This window comes from Physella acuta, unplaced genomic scaffold, assembly GCF_028476545.2.
Source record: "Physella acuta isolate Inbredline_101_S28 unplaced genomic scaffold, ASM2847654v3 ptg001079l, whole genome shotgun sequence".
Taxonomy (NCBI): domain Eukaryota; kingdom Metazoa; phylum Mollusca; class Gastropoda; family Physidae; genus Physella; species Physella acuta.
This window is the reverse complement of record NW_026732596.1, coordinates 438,426-460,839: the sequence shown is the minus strand read 5'-3', so window position 1 is coordinate 460,839 and position 22,414 is coordinate 438,426. Positions and strand designations below refer to the sequence as shown.

General features: G+C 37.9%; 1 protein-coding gene across 1 annotated transcript; it reads right to left on the bottom strand.

Annotated features, from left to right (window-relative positions):
* Positions 1-1,689: 1,689 nt before the first annotated feature.
* Positions 1,690-22,256, bottom strand: LOC131955572 (excitatory amino acid transporter 3). The gene is made up of 12 exons (XM_059319737.1): positions 22,039-22,256; positions 19,347-19,822; positions 18,450-18,552; positions 13,441-13,618; positions 12,347-12,389; positions 11,434-11,539; positions 8,805-8,985; positions 7,600-7,833; positions 4,596-4,790; positions 3,432-3,566; positions 2,687-2,774; positions 1,690-2,263 (listed from the first exon to the last, which is right to left on the bottom strand). Exons 2-12 carry the CDS (start codon positions 19,527-19,529, stop codon positions 2,099-2,101), a joined length of 1,611 nt encoding a protein of 536 aa, XP_059175720.1. The 5' UTR covers positions 19,530-19,822; positions 22,039-22,256; the 3' UTR covers positions 1,690-2,098.
* Between the last annotated feature and the right edge of the window lie 158 nt (positions 22,257-22,414).

Sequence of the window (22,414 nt, the reverse complement as noted above, 5' to 3'; positions counted from 1 at the left end):
ATATCGAATATACACCTGTATTTTCTTGACCCAACTTAATTAATATTTTTGAACGAAATAGTTGTTTCAAGCAGCACAGCGCAATTTGATCGAGGGTACTTTAAAGTGAAATGTTATGTGAGGAGGGGGTGGGGGTGATGACTGATATATTGGTATGGTGGTGTGTTTGAATGCCTTTTTCTTCCAAGCATCTATTCGGGGGGGGGGGGGGGGTAAAGCCCGAAAAAAATCTACCCCCCCCCCCCCGAACGAAATGAAATTTATATAATTTAAATAGAAAATATATACTTTTAACAGTATTCGCCCCCCCCCCCCCCCGAAGAAAGTCTACCCCCACCACCGAAAATGTCAAGTGCCCCCCGGAGAAAAAAGTCTGGAAGAAACACTGGTGGGTGGTGGGTGGGTAGGGGGTGTTAAAATTGTAAAAAAAGTGCTGGATGATCCCTTTTAATAGTCCGATTTATTCGCCTTCTTCAAAAAAAGGTAAAACCAAACAATAAACAATCAACACCATATCATTCTCATAGATTATCTTTTAATATTGTTCGTCATTTTCACTTACCTTAACAAACAACCACCAAGCTGTGATCACAAAAAGTCAGAAGTCCCCCACCCCGCGAAAATAACGACGTTTCAGGCGTGTCACCTCCCCTTTCTTTTAAAATTGCTAGTTTTTTCAAGAGCTTTTAAATTATTTTAATCGTATTTTGAAAAGATGTTTGTTTTTTAAAATCGAAATTGATCATTACACTCAATCTTGATCGAGCCCAGTAATTATTAATTTTGTTTTAAGAAATTGTTCTTTGAAATAAAAATAGGTGTGGTAGTATGATAGGCTGAGGCAGTGGCGTAGCGAGGTCGGGTGTCACCCGGTGCGGCACTTAATGGTGTCAACCCACAGAGGCGTAGCGACCCTTCCCGGGGACAAACTTTCAAATTTTCGATTTGCACCCCCTCCCTCAAACTTTCGATTTGCACCCCCCCCCCTCAAGTTTTTCTCTATATATTTTGCTAATTTTTGCCAGGTGTCATCCCCCTAAATGGTGTCACCCGGTGCGGTCAGCACCCCCCCCTCGCTACGCTTCTGGGTTGAGGTGAGACATCATTTAAGTATGTGCGTGTGGGCGGGGGGAGGGGGGCTCTAACTTTTTAGGTAATAGAGGGAGGGGGGCGGTGAATATTTAAAACAAAAAATGACTGCTTCTCAGCCTTGCCCTTGTTACATATCATCAAAATAGTTTATAAAAATGTTTATAAAATGTTAATAAAAATGTTTATAAAAATGTTTATAAAATGTTAATAAAAATGTTTATAAAAATGTTTATAAAAAAGTTTATAAAATGTTTATAAAATGTTTATAAAAATGTTTATAAAAAATGTTTATAAAAATGTTTATAAAAATGTTTATAAAAATGTTTATAAAAATGTTTATATAAAGCAGCTGCAGTATCAGCCGTGTGTCATGAAGGAAAGCTACTTTTAGATTATTTGATGCATATGTGGGAACATGAAAGTTGCATTTAAAAAATGTTACGTGCAATTAATTCTCGATACAGTTTACAAAAACTGTAGTGAAGACTCCTTTACTGACTCCAAAGACACAAAAATAATTCACGCTGTGACGTTGCTAGTATTACCTGCACTTAAATAATTTTTTACATAAACACACAGTACTACGAAATCAATTTTGATTATTTTTTTAATAAAATAAAAACAGTACTTTCTTGTTGTGGTTTTAACATTTAACATAAAAATGACATAAGTAAAGTTTCAACAATTTTATTTCTTGACCCTGTTGGTATAATAAAAATCCACAGAGTAAATTTTTCATAAAGGTAAAAAAAAAACTAATCAACAATTTTAGCTTCAAGTTTAAAACAACATAGACAAAAGATCAACCAAATTATACTTCTTGTGTTCGTTGTAAGCGAGAATCCGTTGCTAAATCTGGTCAGATATAGTTAAACAATAAATTATAGTAAATTTTAGCTTCAATTTTAAAACAACATAGACAAAAGATCAACCAAATTATACTTCTTGTGTTCGTTGTAAGCGAGCATCGGTTGCTAAATCTGGTCAGATATAGTTAAACAATAAATTATAGTTTCGTTTGGGTGTTGTCTGCCTCGAAAGCCTCGTTCTCATGCCCAAGGCCACTGTAGCTAGGCGGGGAGTCCTCGCTGAGGTCGTCCTTTTTGGAGATGGATGAGCTCCCGCTGCTGACGATGTTGCTGATGGTGTCGTCGTGGTTGGTGTTGGCGTTCTGGGTTTTGGTAGAAAGACGGGAAACTAAAAATTTAAATCAATTATCTTTCCCTATTTATTATATTTTTATTTATTTTATTTATTTTTATTTTTTTTCTAATTATTTTCTATTGCTGATAGGGGGGGGGGGGGAGGGTGGGTGGGAGAGAGCAGTGGATATAGTCATGATGGGGTCGGTTGCATTGCCCCACCATTCGGAAGAGATGCCTAAAAGAAAATAATATTATTGTCGTCGAGATTAATTAAAACGCATATTTAAGTAATTTAGAAATTTTATTAAAATGAAAGTACGAGGAGGCTATATAATATTAATCTCCATAATCACGATTAGTTTGGATCTTAAATTATATTTGCTCATACAAGGAGATATTTTTCGAAAAATAAAAAAACAAAAGTTTATCTTTGAAAAACCACAACTCACCCTCTCGAATGTGTCCTTGAAGAAGTGATCCAAAATACCAGAGCCGATACAGTCACCCCAGACATTGATGGCTGTCCGAAATCGATCTCTGATAAAACAGAAAAAAAAATAGTATTTCAAATGTTTTGATTTATAGTTTTTCTAAAATTTTTCATTATTTTAGTAACTGGTATTGTTATATATGAAAAAAACAAACAAACGTGAATTGTAGTGAGATTCATATTTCAGCGTTAAAATACATGGTTTTTATGTGAAATACAGGTAAGTAGATATAGTCACATAAATATTAATGTTATCTTGTTTGGTGAGGTATGGTAAGTAAATTAGTTTTATCTCTGCAAAATAATAATTTGTGAGTGCTAATGTTTATTGTGTGGCTTATGTGGGGTGGGGGACTAAAACAGTTGTTGAAGTTTTCCCCACGTCTTTTTTATCGACGTCGTTTTTTTTTTTCGATGCTGGGTTTCCTTTGCTACGAGTGTTTGGGATGTTTGGTTACACTCAGTGTGGCGTCACTAGGTCAGGTGTCACCCGCTACGGTAGGTGAGGGTGCCACCCCACCCCATCTTAAAGTCTTGTATTTTCGGTTTAGATTTCCTCTTCTCTCCCACTATTTTTTTTCTGGATAAAGCAATGTTTTGTTGGTAAACATTACGATTTTTTGATTTGGTGTCAACCCCCTGAATGGAATCACTCCGGTGTATCCTGCATCCCCCGCCCTTGTGACGCTACTGGTTAGACTTACAGGAGCCAGTCAATGGACAAGATGAGCGTGACGTCTTCAGAGGGGAGACCCACGGCCGTGAGGACGATGACCAGCGTCACTAGACCAGCTTGAGGGACACCAGCTGCACCCACGGCTGCGGCCGTAGCTGTCAGGCTTTGGAGTAAAGGACATGTTGATTTAGAACATAGTATTAGGGATATAGAAAACATTTTCACGTCTGATTATGTAAACGTTCAGTTATAGATAGGCTACAAACAATGACAAATGTAAGCACGAACAAATGAACAACGAATGATCGAACGAATGAATGAACGAATGAACGAGTCAACGAAAAAACGAATGAATGAAATGGGTGAAGTCATGATGAATTGAAGAAATAAATGAATGAAGCTAGTTACTTCCCATAAAGTAAAATTTGACTATCTAAGGGATACAACCTATTACTTAAGTTTCAAAAAGCAGTTTAAAAAAATAAAAATAAAAATAAACGGTGATATTTAAAAATTACAATACTATTTATTACTAAACAAATTAAAAGAATATTTTCTAGAATTTGTACTATATGTAAAATATTTTTTTTACATTTAAGAATAATACGATAACTCTAATTAAAAAAGAAAACTATTAACCTTTTACACTATTTAATTTATAGATTTATGAAATTCAAATATGTTAGGTTGATATCTAGGTGAAACCTTGACACGCCGTCGTAATTTTTTTTTAAATTGCCAAAAACATATTCAATTTCACATCAAAAATATTAAGTCATCCAAATATATATAATTTAATGTCAGATCGCATTCTCACTGGGACTAGAGTCAAGACCCAAGAACCACGATTGAATCGAATCGGCCAGTTCGAATTAGTTAAAATTTCACACGGCAGGTTGGATCCAAACGACCGCCAAAAGCACGACAGACAGAGAAAGCAAGTTAAATAAAAGCTTGTAAAAACACTAAGTATCAATTACATCGAAAATTTGGCTAGCCAATACTTTCCGCGTTATCCAAATGATAACTGTATGACAATACAATAGCACACAAAGAAACTTTTTGCTACAGGTTATCTAAACAAAATCCCCCCCCCCCCCCCCCCCCAAAAAAAAAAATAAAAAAAAAATAAATAAAATAAACATATACAGCAACAAAAAAATTACTATTAAAAAAAAACAACTTTTTGTACCTGACGATGATTACGTCAGCCACGCTAAGGTCAAGGTTGTTGACCTGAGCGATGAAAATGCACGCCACTGCCTCGTAGAGCGCGGTTCCGTCCATGTTGATGGTGGCACCAACTGGCGCCACGAACCGCACCACGTTGATGTTGATCTTGTTCTTGTTGACTAGACAGTCCATGGTGATGGGAAGGGTGGCGGAGCTGGATGAGTGAACAAACGAACAAACAAATAGTAATTTTTTTGTTTCATTCAATTTTTCTTTTATCTGAAGGGTAATTTAATACAAAAATAGTGTTGTAGTTTACTCAAAGTATTATAAGAATAAATGACCAAAATAACATTCAGTACATTTCTAGTTTATTTCAATTGTTTTTTATCTGAAGGATTGTTTTAATCCAAAACTAGCGTTGTAGTTAACTCAAGTATTATAAGGATGAATGACCCAGAGGCGTAGCGACCCTTCCCGGCGTCCGGGGACAAACTTTCAATTTGGCGCCCCCCTCGGGAGTAACCTTTCAATTTTCAATTTGCACCCCCTCAAACTTTCGATTTGCACCCCCAATATATTTTTTATATTTATAATGCAAAACTGCAGCTAAAATGAGGTTTTAATTTGTTTTTCCATCCCATTTTGGCGCCCCCCTCGGGAGTAACCTTTCAATTTTCAATTTGCACCCCCTCAAACTTTCGATTTGCACCCCCCAATATATTTTTATATTTATAATGCAAAACTGCATCTAAAATGAGATTTTAATTTGTTTTTCCATCACATTTTGGCGCCCCCTAAGGTCGTCGCCCGGGGACATATGTATCCCCCCCCCCCGCTAACCCTCTGGAATGACCAAATAAATATTCCGTACATTTCTAGTTTATTTAACTTTTTTTAGCTGAAGGGTTTTTTCAATCCAAAACCAGTGTTGTAGTTTACTCAAACAAAGTATTATAAGAATGAATGACCAAATAAATACTCAGTACATTTCTAGTTTATTTCAATTCTTTTTTTATCTGAAGGGCTGTTCATTCCAAAAATAATGTTGGAGTTAACCCCAGCAAGGTATTATTTATACACCAGAACCAGAGTTTCTTCCAGGCGCCCCCCCCCCCCCCACCGAAAATATCAAAAGTCTGGAAGAAACACTGACCAGAACGAGCGAAACAATACATCTGAGCGATAACTAACGTTCCCCTTTCAAACCTGACGGTCTATGGGGCAAGTGAGGTAAAGCGCACCAGTTTCTGTGAAGTTGGCATATGAAGGGATAATGTGGTCTTTACTTTCCCTAACGTGAGTTAGGTACCCATCAGAGTTGGGTGGACTCAGGGGCGTTCTACAGACTCCAGCCAGGGATCCGAACTCGAGAAATTCGGGTAAGTTCAAGACAAACGCTCTACAATTCGACAACGCCGTCCCTTTTTTGTAGGGTATCAAATCTTTCTTAATTCGCACAATGAACTTTCTCTCAGATAATTAAAAAAAAAAAAACTTAAATATTCTCTTTAAAAATGCAGCAAAATCTAACAACACCTTTAGCCGTAAATTGACGCCGTACCCTATTTAAAAATGCAACAAAATCTAACACAACCTCTAACCGTACCCTATTTAAAACTGCAACACAATCTAACACCACCTCTAGCCGTACCCCATTTAAAACTGCAACAAAATCTAACACCACCTCTAGCCGTACCACATTAAAACTGCAACAAAAACTAACACCACCTTTAGCCTTACCCCGTTTAAAACTGCAACAAAAACTAACACCACCTTAGCCGTACCCCATTTAAAACTGCAACAAAATCTAACACCACCTTTAGCCGTACCTTGACGCCGTACCCCATTTAAAACTGCAACACAATCTAACACCACCTCTAACCGTACCACATTAAAACTGCAACAAAAACTAACACCACCTTTAGCCGTACCCCGTTTAAAAATGCAACAAATCTAACACCATCTCTAGCCGTACCCCATTTAAAAATGCAACAAAATCTAACACACCTCTAGCCGTACCTTGACGCCGTACCCCATTTTAAAAAACAACAAAATCTAACACCACCTTTAACCGTACCTTGACGCCGTACCCCATTTTAAAAAACAACAAAATCTAACACCACCTCTAGCCGTACCCCATTTTAAAAAACAACAAAATCTAACACCACATTTAGCCGTACCTTGACGCCGTACCCCATTTAAAAATACAACAAAATCTAACACCACCTCTAGCCGTACCCCATTAAAAAAACAACAAAATCTAACACCACCTTTAACCGTACCTTGACGCCGTACCCCATTTAAAAAAAAAACAACAAAATCTAACACCACCTCTAGCCGTACCCCATTAAAAAAAAACAACAAAATCTAACACCACCTCTAGCCGTACCCCATTAAAAAAAACAACAAAATCTAACACCACCTCTAGCCGTACCCCATTAAAAAAAACAACAAAATCTAACACCACCTTTAACCGTACCTTGACGCCGTACCCCATTTTAAAAAAACAACAAAATCTAACACCACCTTTAACCGTACCTTGACGCCGTACCCCATTTTAAAAAACAACAAAATCTAACACCACCTTTAACCGTACCTTGACGCCGTACCCCATTTTAAAAAACAACAAAATCTAACACCACCTTTAGCCGTACCCCATTAAAAAAAACAACAAAATCTAACACCACCTCTAGCCGTACCCCATTAAAAAAAACAACAAAATCTAACACCACCTCTAGCCGTACCCCATTAAAAAAACAACAAAATCTAACACCACCTTTAACCGTACCTTGACGCCGTACCCCATTTTAAAAAACAACAAAATCTAACACCACCTTTAACCGTACCTTGACGCCGTACCCCATTTTAAAAAACAACAAAATCTAACACCACCTTTAACCGTACCTTGACGCCGTACCCCATTTTAAAAAACAACAAAATCTAACACCACCTTTAACCGTACCTTGACGCCGTACCCCATTTTAAAAAACAACAAAATCTAACACCACCTCTAGCCTTACCTTGACGCCGTACCCCAGGCTGTGCATAGAGCTTTAGCCATGTTAGCCGCGAACCTGACCGGGTTTTTCCTGGTGAAGATCACGTAGAGCACGGGGAGGGTGACGATCCCGTGGATGGCTAGCCCGCCCAGGACCGTCGCCATGTACATGCCCATGTCGCTGAGGACCCCGCCGATGTCCTTGGTCAGGATGAACTTGGAGGCGATGAGGAAGATGATGCCGATAGGGGTGTACCTGGGAGAGAGGAAGTGTTAGTCGTGACAGTAGCGTAGCGAGGGGGGGGGGGTGGACATACGTCCCCGGGCGCCGACCTTAGGGTGCGCCAAAATGGGTTGGAAAAATAAATTGAAAGGTTGAGGGGGGTGCAAATCGAAATCTTGAGGGGGGGGGGGGGTGCAAATCGAAAAGTTTGTCCCCGGGCACCGGGAAGGGTCGCTACGCCTCTGAGTCGTGATAATAAGGACTGTAACAGAGAGAGATGATTGGCATACATGTTTTTGAATGAAGTATTAATGTATGTTACGTGGCCAAAATATAATCTGGGATTGTGGTTTAAATAATTTGATAATTAATTAAATAAAAGTGACGTATAATAAAAGGTTTAGTTAAAATATAGTAGAATACATTTGTTGATGGCTTCGCCTATAAAGAGGATATATCAGAGTACAACTGCATGCTAAGCAGTTATCGGAGTGGGTATTACTGTTCATGCGTGCTATTTTTGTGTGTGTGTGGGTCTTAGTTTCTTTTTAACATTATATGAATTGGTTAAATGTTACAACAAGTATCATTTTCATTGCTTGAAAAAAAACTTATATCCGAGTGCTGAGAGTCTGTCAATGCTAAAATTTAAATATCAAAGACAACACATGATATATTGACCTTGGTTTACGAAAACGCATTTTTACATCGTAGAAAACCAGTGTTTCTTCCAGACTTTTTTCTTCGGGGAAGGGGGGGCTTTGAAATTTTCATGGGGGGGAAGGGCGGTCTAAAATATTCGTGGGGTGGGGGTACGGGGGACGGGGACGGACACTATTAAAAGTGTATATTTTCTATATAAATTCCATTTCCATATATAAATTCTTCTTCGGGGGACCCCCCCCCCCCAGAAGAGATTCCTCGAAGACATTGACTTTGACTGAGGAAAACACAAGAAATCAAGTCTTGTCGTTGAGGATAAAGTCTGTACGTAGATAACTCACCAGATAACGATGTTGATGAGCACCATGGTGGCGGCGTTTAGGCTGGAGAAGAAGTCCTTCAGCGGCTTGCCCTGCTCGCCCAGATGGTTGATGACACAGCCCAGCGCTATAGAGAACACGACGATACCCAGGACGTTCATCCCACTGTCAGAGGCCATGTAGGGCTTGGTAAGGTCCACGGCTAGTGGGGGACAGAGACGTTTGTAACATGTACACAAAGATTCTAATCAGTAATGTATGGCTTGGTCAGTTTCACGGCTAGTGGGGTGGGGGTGGGGGTGGGGAGACACGTTTGTAACATGTACACAAACATTCTATGGTAAATAGTAATGTAGGGCTTGGTCAGGTTCACGGCTAGTGTGGGGACAGACACGTTTGTAACATGTACACAAACATTCTATGGTAAATAGTAATGTAGGGCTTGGTTAGGTTTAGAGCTAGTGTGGGGACAGACACGTTTGTAACATGTACACAAACATTCTAATCAGTAATGTAGGGCTTGGTTAGGTCCACGGATAGTGTGGGGACAGTGATATACGGAGTGGTCAGTGTGGAAACAGACTGGTGTTTTCAACATATAGACAAACATTCAAAGGTAATCAGTAATAATATGGTCAGGTCTTTCTTCCTCTTCGTTCTTAATTTTAGTCTTTTCACATTTAAGTATACTGGTCACCTGGTTATTCGCCATATAGGACGTTGATTCTCTTTGGATTTGCTTTGTCCAACCAAGAACAAACTACACACAAGGCAGCAGCTGTTAAATTTTGGATTTTTCTCTCCTAGAAAAGTTGCTGTCCCCAGCTATCGAGCCTCTTCTGCCCGAGGGTTCGAACTCGGGAATTTTCGGTTTTGCAAAGATGAGCTTTACAGACTCGATCATGCCGACCCCACACATGTGTGTGTGGGGACACGTTTTTTTAACAAGTACACAAACATTCTATGCTAATCAGTAATAACATAATAACTAGACAGAAATTAGAATAAGGACAGATTACAATCAATGCAGTAATTAGATAGTAAATAGACAATAGTTAAACATAAATTGGATTGTAATAAAAATTAACATGTCAGTAATTAGACAATAATTGAAAATGTGAATGGACAGTAATTAGTATGCGAATTATCTTAAATTAGAGATAAATCATATTGTGAATCATCAATAATAAGCCTATAATTATACAGTATTGAAGCTGTAATGTAATTATACAGTAATTTGATATGAATTACGTTATGCGCAATACAACACTTACTATTTATGTAGAAAACAGCGGGCTATATAACACTTACTGTAGGTAGTAAACAACGGGCTATATATATATATATATATATATATATATATATATATATATATATATATATATATATATATATATAACACTTACTGTAGGCAGTAAACATTGGGCTATATAACACTTACTGTAGGAAGTAAACATCGGGCTATATAACACTTACTGGAGGTAGTAAACATCGTCCAATATAACACTTACTGGAGGTAGTAAACATCGGGCTATATAACACTTACTGTAACATTGGGCTACATAACACTTACTGTAGGCAGAAACAACGGGCAATATAAAACTTACTGGAGGTAGTAAACAACCGGCTATGTAAGACTTACTGGAGGTAGTTGTTATGATAGATTATAAATATCTATCATGGTGTCTCCACCTCTCCCCCCTTCTTGCTACCCCACAGGTAACGGTACACACCTGGACCTGAGTCCAGCGGTATTGTAAGGCTGACCGGGGCTCGACCTCAGACTGCGGTCACGAGGGCGGAGCCTAAGTCATGTGACCTGTAGGGTAGGGACGCTACAGTCCGGTCACTCTACCTTCTCCCCTCTTCGGAGGTACACGTTTTTTTGGTGCTAAGGCACTAGCCAACATAATATATCATACTTATTTTGGTGCTACGGCACTTGTTCTCTTCGGAGAAATTAAACGTGCGTTTGGCAACGTGTGGAGAGGACTGTGTGGCTTCTTTGGAAGGTAATTAACACTTACTTTTATTAGCTGTAATGTTATAATATTAATTAGTAAGTATGGAATGAGTATAAAACAATGTATGAATGAAAGCATCTTTCCTAGTAATGTTTATTGTAGGCCTTATGTAAGGCTTATGTAAATGTATTATCTTGGTAACAATTGTAAACTTGTATGTGTCTGAATGAATGTGTATATCACACATATGTTAGGAAGTTGTCACATGTATTTTACAGCCGGCCAGCTTGGGGCTAAAACTTAGTACAGAGGTCTGTGTGTGAGGAAGTGTGACCACGCCGCCCTGAAGACCAGTCGCCCCTTCCAGGCTACTTTAAATTGTATCGTTATTACTATGCCAATAATTAATGTATTAATAAAAGTTAAATGATTGTGAAACTGATAGTTACTCAATCGTAATTTTAACCCTTTTCACTGAGCCAAATATCGGCAATCAGTCAATACTAATAACACAACATTAATAAACGCACAACACTAATTATTAAGGGACCTCTTGTCCAACGAGACAAACCCTAGACTAAACAGGTCATTCTGTAGCTGCGGCTATAACTATTTATGTGCGGTATGACTCGCTAGAGCATATTTGCCACAGTAGTAAAGACTTACTGTAGGTAGTAAAGACTTACTGTAGGTAGCAAACGACGAGTTGTCCGTCTCTGTAAGATTATACAGCTTGTAATGGGTTTCGTTGATCCGAGGGTCGGATTTCCCGATTTTAAACTTTGTTATCACCTGGAGATGGTCGATTAATTAGTATTAGATGGTCGATAGACTAATATTTAAATGGTCGATACACTTACAAATAGTCGATACATTAGGTTGCATTAAATTAAGGGAATACATAAAATAATATATGCTAGTGAAGAACACTAAGTTATGATTATACAAACATAATCGATATAGAAGGTTGGAATAAGCTGACAATTATCAATAAATCATGATTGAATACTGGATACTGGTGGTAAAGATTTTGCCTGTATTGATTATGACAATTGAGTGGTCATGGTATACTGACCATGGGGCGCACCAAAAGCGGAGGTTGTTAAATTTAAACACTATGCCAACCGCCAGAGGCGTAGCCAAGGGGGGGGGCGGGGAGTGCGGACTAACTAACACACACACACACACATATATATATATATATATATATATATATATATATATATATATATATATATATATATATATATATATATATATATATATATACACATATGTATATATATACATATACAATTTTTACGGGGGGGGGGGGGGGGTTGACACCATTAAGTGCTGGGTGACACCAGACCTCGCTACGCTACTGCCTACTGCCCTCTCATGTCGGGGGATGTCATGCGCCCCTTACTGGGAGATATGAGGATCTATCTAGCCCAGTTTGTTAATCCATGAGTGGCTTCAATCATTCACTCTCCTATATATTGGCAGAGCATTTTTCTGTGTGTTACATTTGTTTGAGATTGTCACGAGAGTTAATTCAGTTATTAGAGAGATCATGTAAAGAAATGCATTACTGAAACATTGAACAATTTAACTCACTCTTTCAAAACAAGCGGATACCAAGTTTTCTGGGAAGCATTGCCTGTAAAAAAAAAAGTATGTACTGTAATTAAATTTTAACAAACATTTATTAATAGAAAAATATTTAACAGTTAAACTGTACATAACAAACAAGTTTAAACCAGTTAGTTACACATTGCTTTAAATATATATATCTTTGTAATGCGTGGATTGTTTTAAGAAAACAGAGGAGAATTTTTCATTAGAGTTATCTCAGACCCAGTGCTATACCCAGTCTATTGCTCATTCCACCATAGGGTATATTAAAAAAAATATCAATGGATATTTTAACCTGAAGGGCTAAAGTTATGGTTTATATTTGGTAGACTTTAGAGTTTATCAGTATCAACAAATTCATTGAAAAAAACAACAACAATATAATTAGATTTGACAAAACAAAAGGTAATCAGTGTTTCTTCCAGAATTTTTTCTCCGGGGGGGGGGGGGGGGTTGGGAAGAGGGACTTGAAATTTTCGGGGGCGGGGGTGGTAGACTTTCTTCGGGGGGGGGGGCGGGGGGCGGACACTGTTAAAAGTATATATTTTATATATATTTTATATTTTCATTTCGTTCGGGGGGGGGGGGGGCGGTAGACTTTCTTCGGAGGGGGGGGGGAGGTGCCCCCCCCCTCAAAGAGATGACTGGAAGAAACTGAAGGTAATTTCTTAATAACCAATATATTATACTAACATTCTCATTAAAATAATAAATAAAGTATATTTCTACACTGCAAGTGTAACATAGCATCCCGTCCGAGCCTTCACTTCATTTATTTCTTTGTGACCCCCGGAAAGCAAAATATGCTGCAACCACACCTCTCCACCGGACTCGGTTTTAAGCAGCTCTCGTTAGAAGCGCCCATGTAATTCCGCCAGCCCTTACCTCATTTTCTACGGCTCTCCACTAGAGCGCTCCCTTTAAAGCTGCTACGGTCGTATACCCAGTAAAAAGACTAACAACCCACAGAAACTCACACTCTACCTTTTCTAAAACTGAACCCTAAACCACGGAACAAAAAAAAAATCAAAATTAAATAAATAAAAATTAAACAAATTAAAAAAATATCTACTGACGAGATGAGGTCGAGGAGGGAGTCTAACGGATCAGCCTCGAGTGACGCCCCCTCGCGCCGGATGTTGTTCCTGTCACTGGCGTTGCCGGGGTGGATGGTCAGCACGAGGATGATACCCGTGATGACGGCGGCCAGTGTCGTCGTCATGTAGTAGAAGATGGCGGCGGCGCCAAGCTTGCCTGGGGACGAAGGAGTTCAAGGAATCGATGATAACATTGCAGGCGGTAACATTGTAAAAATGTAATACGAGGTGAGTACCATCCTGTATTACTGCATCATTAGGCAGTAATCCACCACTGTTTCCATGAGGCCTTTCCCCGGACGAAATAGAAAAAAAAATCTACATGTTATAGCAAATGTATACTTTAACCAGTGTCTGCCTATTTCCCTCCCCCCCCCCCTTTCTCCCGAAGACTCAGTTACCTCCCACAGGAAACTAATGTCTGCAACAACCATAGGTAGAACTCGCCCAACTGCCCTGACCTAAGTCCAGACCATAAATCTAACAATAAACCTAGTCCTGACCTAAACGATCGACACGAAATTTACGTCGTCGGCTAATATAATTAATGAAAAAAAAGATCTAGTTTGAATTAAGATTACAATTAACACAAGCGATTAGCATAAGCAAACGTTCAATCTTTTTAAGGAAGATTGACACCCCCCCATTTTCTTCCAGACACCCTTTCCACCTCACCCCTAACTTCCTTACCCTCCCCCCTGCCAACTCCCCCCCCCCCCTTTTAGTTTGTCAATGTCAAGATCGTTGAGAAAAGCGATTTGAATTTCTTGACAAGATTACCTGTCAATGTGTTGATTTACGAGTGTGTGGGAGTGGGTGCGCGCTTGTGTGTGTGTGTGTGTGTGTGCGTGTGTTTACTATTGGTTGAATCAATTATTTACATTTGCATTTCATTGTTTAGGCGATAGTTATTATATCTGAGGAGAGAGGACAAGCACACACAATTCACTCCACTTAAGGGGGGGGGGGGGTCATCTACAAATGACGTCACGCTTTTTTGTGACAATGTTTGCCTCTTCCCCTACGTCACACATCGTTGCAAAAAGCCAGCCCCCCCCCCCCCCCCCCCCCCCAAAAAAAAATAAAATAAACGTCACACCTCAGCCTACAACGCCTCATCAAAATTTTTCTTAAAACATCGATATTTTTCCAAAATCTTATCTGAACTCTGTCAACATAGAGTATTTTAATCAATCTATATACTACTAAAAGTCAAGTTTGTTTACATGTTTGAATATTTATTTGTTTGTTTGTCCGATCGAGTATTGTGATATGTTCTACTCTATCTGGAGAGCTGTAAAATAATATGTAGGTAGAGAATAATTTTTTAATGCAGACAGACTGTTAATCACAAATTTATTTAAAGACGTTAATTAATTTATTGATTTATTCATACGTAGAGTAACCCTATTTTTTTAAAAAAAAGATTAGAACGACCACTACACTCGGCGGGACCGTGACGTCACAGTTTTTTTGTTTACTCTTTAGTACAATAAAATGGCGGCGTCTATCGAAGAAAATTGTGTTCCCATTCAAAAGTTTAACGCGTTCTAAAGCTAATTTTCTGTCGGCTTTAACTTTAACAATACGTCCGTTTGCTGTATTTATTACGTTCCAACACTTATATCAATTTTCAACTGTCTTTTTTCATTTAGTTTTACAATAAATTTCTCTAGATCTAAAGATCAGCTGTCGAAGGAAAGATAATTAGTTATGAATCTAGCCTAGATCTAGATCTAGGTCACTAGACTCAATGTAAATTCTAGATCTAGACTTAATGTAAATTCTACATCTAGAATCTATTTCAGGCCTTAATACATCTAGAATCTATTTCAGGCCTTAATTATTTTATATAAATCTTTGTTTGGCTAATTTAAGATAAAATTTCAATTTGAAAGTTACTACTACTAGACTTAGATCTAGATCTATGCGCGTAAATCAAGTTGCATAAGGAGACTCAAAGTATAGTATAAAAATTCACTTGTGACGTCCCGAATAAATAGCTAAGTTGGTAGTGTAGCCGGCTCTCATGCGGGTGGCACAGGTTCTAGACCAATATGTCAATGATATTTTTTTTTCAATTTTTTTTTTTTAGATGTGAATGATAAAATTGCCTATCTGAACTTGGAAGGATACAGGGCAGGTGAAGTAGAGTTCATCTGTTTCTTTGTCCTAAGCATATGAAAGGATAGTGTGGTCAGAGACATGCTCGGCTGGAATCGTTTTTTAAACGATAAAAACATGTTGTCTGAGACTTGGCGGGAAACTGGGCAGGTGAAGTAGAGTTGAGTAGGTCACCTGTGACGTCAGTATATGAAGGGATAGTCCGAAATCGGTGTTTTCGGTGTTTTTAAAAGATAAAAAACATATTTTTGAATGTGGGGTCTGTTTTTTGTGACGATAAGTGACACTGCAGTAGCGTAGCGAGGAGGGGGGGGGGGCGGGAGGGGGAGGGGAGGCGGGTGGGAAGGGGGGGGGGGGCGGGGGGGGGGACATATGTTGGGGCGCCAAAATGGTTTGGAAAAATAAATTGAAAGGTTGAGGGGGGTTCGAATCGAAAGTTTGAGTGGGGAGGGTGCACATCAAAAGTTTGAGGGGGGGGGGGGTTGCAAATCGAAATCTTGCGGGGGGGGGGGGGGGGGGGGTTCAAATCGAAAAGTTTGTCCCCGGGCGCCGGGAAGGGACGCTATGTCTCTGAGTGACAGACGTGATGTTCTTTGATGGATGACCCCCGAAACCCACAGTTATCCAACGGATGACGGGTATTCTAGTTTCTATTAAAAATTTATTAAAACAGTTTTTTAAAACGCGAAATAACGGCTAAAATTCGTTTTCTAACAGTGCTTTTTCATAATCCAAATGTGTGGCGTCACACCATATGACCCCCACCCCACATCACACACCGTCACCCCCTAACCCCTACGAGTGTGACGTCATTTATGGACGACCCCTTAGTGTAAGACAGTTTTTAAAATGTTTTCAACACCGACGTGCCAGCTTTAAGCTTATAAGTAAATCACGGATTGTTCAATTTGAAACACAGCAAATCATTCACATTAGGCCTATTTGTGCTACATGCCATAATAATCTACGAACAAAAATATTCCATCTCATGAAAAAGATGCATTTGAACAAAATATGTCATGGCAACATAACCCAGAACAAAATATGTTAGAACAGTATCATTATAAAAAATATGTTGACTATATTCCTCACAAATAAAATATCTCAGAGACAAAATACTCCACACAAAATTATATGAGAGACAAAATACCCCCACAGATAAAATGTATAAGATACGTTATACCTCACAGATAAAATATCTCAGACTAAATACCCACAGATAAAATACCTCATGATTTGGAAGCACTCATAGGCTTTACTGCTAAGAAAGAAAATTTCAACCTTTCAAAACTTAAGGACCATTAGTAAACTTGTAAAATTTATTTCCCAAATAAAATAAATTAAGGAATAAAAACTTCATAAAAACAAATCTGAATTGGGGCCTTAGTCTAAAGTCTAAAAGAAAAATTCTTTTATTCCTTAAAGTACGGCTCCCTTTCCGCATTCCAAGAAAAAAAAAATCTACGACGCCATTAAAAATTTCCAAGGAAATAAAAGTCAAGCAAACTAAATCAACAAGATATATACGTTTCTTCAGAGAGAAGCAAACAGTCAGCTTATAGACCCTGATCAAACACGGTCGTTGTAAATACTCAAAGTCGTGGCTGTAAGTATAAGTGGGGGCTTCTTACCTCACTCATGTATATCAACTTTTTGTTAGGGAAGAGGATTCAAGGCTTCAGCAGCCAAAATATTTGTAAAATAAATATATAATCAAGAAATAAACAGTGCAATCAGCTTTTTGATCCAAAGTCTGAGATTGAAAACGTAAAAATAAGCAAAAGATCTAGAACTAACATAAGACTTTTGGGTTAAAACATTGAAAATTTATTTCGCACATAGCGTAGTTACTTATTAAGAAATGTTTATAAATATTTTTTTTTTCATTACTTCCTGGTTTTTTAAATTTTCCAAACACACATTATATCTAATCAATAGATCTTTTAGATCTTTGTTGATAACTTTATAATAGGGCTTGTAACTTCGTGGAGTTTATATTATTTTCGTCTGTTAGTTCACCCTTTTAAAAATAGCTTATTTTAAATGTTTGTTTATTGTCATTATATTTATTTGTTGAGTTTATTAGGTAGTTATGTTTATTGGTGGTGTTTAGCTGATGATTTTTAAAAATGGTTTATTTGTAATGTTTGTTTATTGTCGTTATGTATTATGCTTGTTTGTTGAGTTTATTAGGTAATTATATTGATTGGTGGTGTTTAATGATGATTTGTTAAAAATATCAACATAGTTTCTACAGGTATTATATGTCACCATTCCATAACTCGACAGAACTAAATATTTCCATTATCTACCACTTAAAGTTACCCTAACTGTGCTATAACATTTCCATTTAACTTGTTCTGTTAACATTCTGTAATCAGTCAGTAACGTAACGACCTATTCAACCATGAATGACCTTAACAAGCCAAGCACACAGTCGGTGACCTAACGACCTATCCAGCTGTTACCCCAGCAAAAAAACCAGTGACCTAATGAAAAATACAGATGTTAGTGACCCGACCAAAAAGTCGGTGACCTAAAGACCTACTCAACTTTAAATGACTCCCATCAATAAGCTAAGGACCTACTCACCTGTGACTGACCTCACCGGACAAGGACCTACCGACCTACCCAGCTATGACTGACCTAACAAGTCAACGATCTACCGACCTACTCAGCTATGACTGACCTAACCAGACAATGACCTACCGACCCACCCAGCGGTGACTGACCTCACCAGACAATGACCTACTGACCTACTCAGCTGTCTGACCTCACCTGATAATGACCTAACGACCTACTCAGCTATAACTGACCTCAATATACAATGACCTAAAGACCTGCCCATCAGTAAATGACCTTACCCGAGGCATGAGAGCCGATGTCCGCCATACCAGTGATGAGACTGGAGATGATGAGAGGAAGGATCAACATCTTCAACATGTTCAGTAGTAGACGACCTGGGAACTGTCACGTGACAACAGCTGTTAGTGTGTACTATTTATAGGTATAACGTGTCATGGCAGCTGTGTAATTTATGAAGTAATATATATATATATATATATATATATATATATATATATATATATATATATATATATATATATATATATATTAATTATATAAATAGGCTATATATACATATGACAGTAAAGATTCATCTTTAAGTCGATAGATCCATTGGGCAGATGAAGTAGAGCTCTCATGTTTATTGACCTCGGCATATGAAGGGATAATGTGGTCAGTAGCAATTTCAGTCGCCTTAACTGTCCCTAACGTGAGTTACGATCCGATCAGGGATAGGTGGACTCGGTGATTTGAACTCGAGACTTTCGTGTTACAGTCTAACGCTCTACTGCTAGACCATATATATATATATATATATATATATATATATATATATATATATATATATATATATATATATCTGGAAACAATTACTTTCCTGGTATGTATTTTGAAACGATAAAGATATTTTCCGAAGCAATGTGACTGACGGTTCATATTTAAAATTGCTCATTGTCCGCAGGTAATATACAACTTGGTGGTTATCTTTTGGACTTTACGGTTGATAGGGCAGTTTCTGTGACCTAGGCATGTGAAGGGATGTCTAGCCGCTTTTCTTTTTCTTACGTATTTATCTAATCGCGCAGACTCAAGGAGAATATCTCAACGCGGGAACCGAACTCGAAACTTTCGGTTTTAACAATAGAGCGCTCTACCACCTTGACCATACCATTATAAAAAAAATGCTGAGTTACCTCCAGGTAGAAGATCTTCCTGTACTCCTCATAACCCCAGACACCGCGCAGACCGACGCCAAGACCCACGCCGATGAAAACAGCGATGACGATGAAGATGATGAGCAGGTTATCCAGCAGGATTTGAGCTCCCATACTTCGTTTCTTCGGCTCAGCTGTCGTCTCATCTTTAGCTGCTGCCATGGTCACTGATGCGCCTGGTATTACTTAATTAAGGTACAAAGATATTCTGGTACAAAAATCACACATATACTATGGTACAGTGGTACCACGAGACGGTTTTGAAGTTGAACAGTGTAGCGAATATGCAACAGGGCGTGAATGCTGGTTAAAACGAGTAGGTTTTTAAGCTTTCAATTCTTCCTGTTGTATTTCAATTAACACATTTGCCTGTTCTGAACTGGGGTTTGATCCGTGTGGCTTTAAAGTAATCCTTGGAAATTCATTCCTGGCTAACTGTTAAACCCACGCCGTCCCTGGAATGAAAGAGAATTATTTTTAAATATAGAAGCCTAATATAAAACCTATACAGACAATGTAAATTAAAAAAAAAACTAGTGCAATATACGTTGGTACTGCTCAAAGTAAAGAACGTTTTTGATCGAGATTTTATTTCTATAAAAGGCATTTTCTAAACTTAATAACGACACCCAATTGTGTAATTTAGTTCAAACGTTATGTTCAATGTCGCAGTTTTATTTTGTTTTCAGTTCATTTTAACTAAGTTCATGGCATTAACAGCTGCTGTTTAATATCAGTACTTGTACCAAAGATATTTCTGTGATTTATATTTATTTCATTACAAAATATTTGGAGTAAGTTGTGTAATAATTATAATAAAAAGCAGAAGATGACACTTAATAACAAAAAAAGCTAGGTCGCTAAAAAAGCTTTAAACAATGTTATACATTTTTAATAAACGAACTCAAGGCGAGCTCCTTGCGTGTTTGCATCCGTTTGTTGTTTGTGTATATCAGCTTTTTATCTAAATTATCTTTTGATTCGGGTATTTAGGTATGGTATTTTAGCCTGAATCGTGTGTACAAATAATTTTATTACTGCTAAACTACTACTCAAAGAATTACTTAAAGCAGAGGTGTCTTCTGTGAATGGGTGGGCATACAAGAGAGAAATATGACCCGCACACGAATTCTGTCGTCTAAACCAGGGGTCTCCAAACTTTTCAGTCCGAGGGCCGCATTAACTATTAAATTTTAGTTCTGGGGCCAGTTTCTTCCAGGCATGTCTTTGATTTTTCTGGGCAAAGTCCCTCAGCCATCACCAACAAACGATTTTTCCTTGGATAAAAAGATCTCCGCGGGCCGGATGAGAGGACTTCGCGGGCCGCATCCGGCCCGCGGGCCGTAGTTTGGAGACCCCTGGTCTAAACTAATCTTTTTTACACACACCCTCTCCTTATGGATCTTGGACATACAAGTGAGAAATGTCAACAACACACGGATTTCTTACACACACCCTCCCCATAACTAATTGTATTCGCCCTCCCACACCTAAACATTAAGTTGCTGCCCATGTAATAGGCGTGTCCAGAACAGGAACATTTAGACGATGAAGTAGATTCTCATGACCAGTGCAATAGAAATAATACATTCATCTGTAGCCAAGTCACGACCCGTCTATAGGCATGACCATACAGTCCAAATGTCTCCAGTGAAATAGTATTGGTACAGTTACACAGTTTAGGTATAGATAAAGAAAAGTGTATACATTTTGATATCAGAAAATATAAAAAAGTAGGCCCCTATAGTGGGAGATCTAAAGAGTAATAAAAACAATAAAAGATATATAGACAGCTAAGACTATATATATACATATATATATATATATATATATATATATATATATATATATATATATATATATATATATATATATATATATATATATATATATATCATCGCGGGTTTGATCCAGTGTAAAAATAGAAATCTAAACGCCATATTGATACTCATCGTATGGATGAAAGTCCATGGCCATTTTAAAACTGTATGCTAGGAAAATTAAAATTGGTTTTGAGTTTATAATATTTAATAGAATCAATATTAAACATAGTTTTCGTTCTGTTTCTCTTCTCCTTCTCTGTCTCTCTGTTGATGATTCGTATCTCTTGTAAAATTGTAAAGATAAGTAAAAAATATTCATTGTGTTTTATGCAACTGTTAGGAATATAACATTACAAAGTAGGGCATCACATTGTATTAGTATGGTATCATACAGCATCGTATTGTATTCTGCTGTACCGTATTAGTTGTGTCACATACAGTTTGATATTTAGTCGAATTGTACTGTTTCGTATCGTATCATATTTTATAATGTATTCCACTGTATCGTATTGCATCGTATCGTAATAATATTGCAGTTTAGGCCTACTATATTTAAGTGTGATACATCGCATTACAATCTATACAATTACGTTTATGTATTTGTATTCGTATCTTCTTATATCGTGATTGGTATCGTATTGTATCTTTTTATAAGAAAGTGTGTGGGTGTGTATAAAAACGGGTGTGAGGGGTGTGTCGCTAGGTGTGGGTGTGGTGTAAGCAGATAGAGGCCTGGACGACAGCCTTTGTAAACTTGTATTTTATACTAGCGTGATTCATTCTTCGTAGAGCAAGCCTGCGTCTTGTCTTATATACTTTTAAAAATACAGCTAATTTTAAAACATTACCTGGATAAGAAATATTATAACATTTTATATTTTCCTTCACGAAGAATGCTCCACTACAAAATTTTATACACAACAGGATACTATGTTCTTATATATTGTTAGTTGCTCCTCTCTCAAGGAGATAAGTGTATTCTATCCCCTTTATTTTTAGACAACACTAACGGTGTGTTGTTTGTTTGCTATAAAACGCCGTGAAGACCCGACAACAGCTATCTGCACGGCCTTATAATAGCCGGTCTCATCACGTGACCTGTCTGTCAGGTACAGTGGGGTTGTGTCACAGGTAAGTTTGGTGGGGGGGGGGGAGGGAAGTAAATAGGCTCGACACGTTCTAGATTCGCTCAAATTTCACTGCGCTCTCAACGTCTGACTCGAT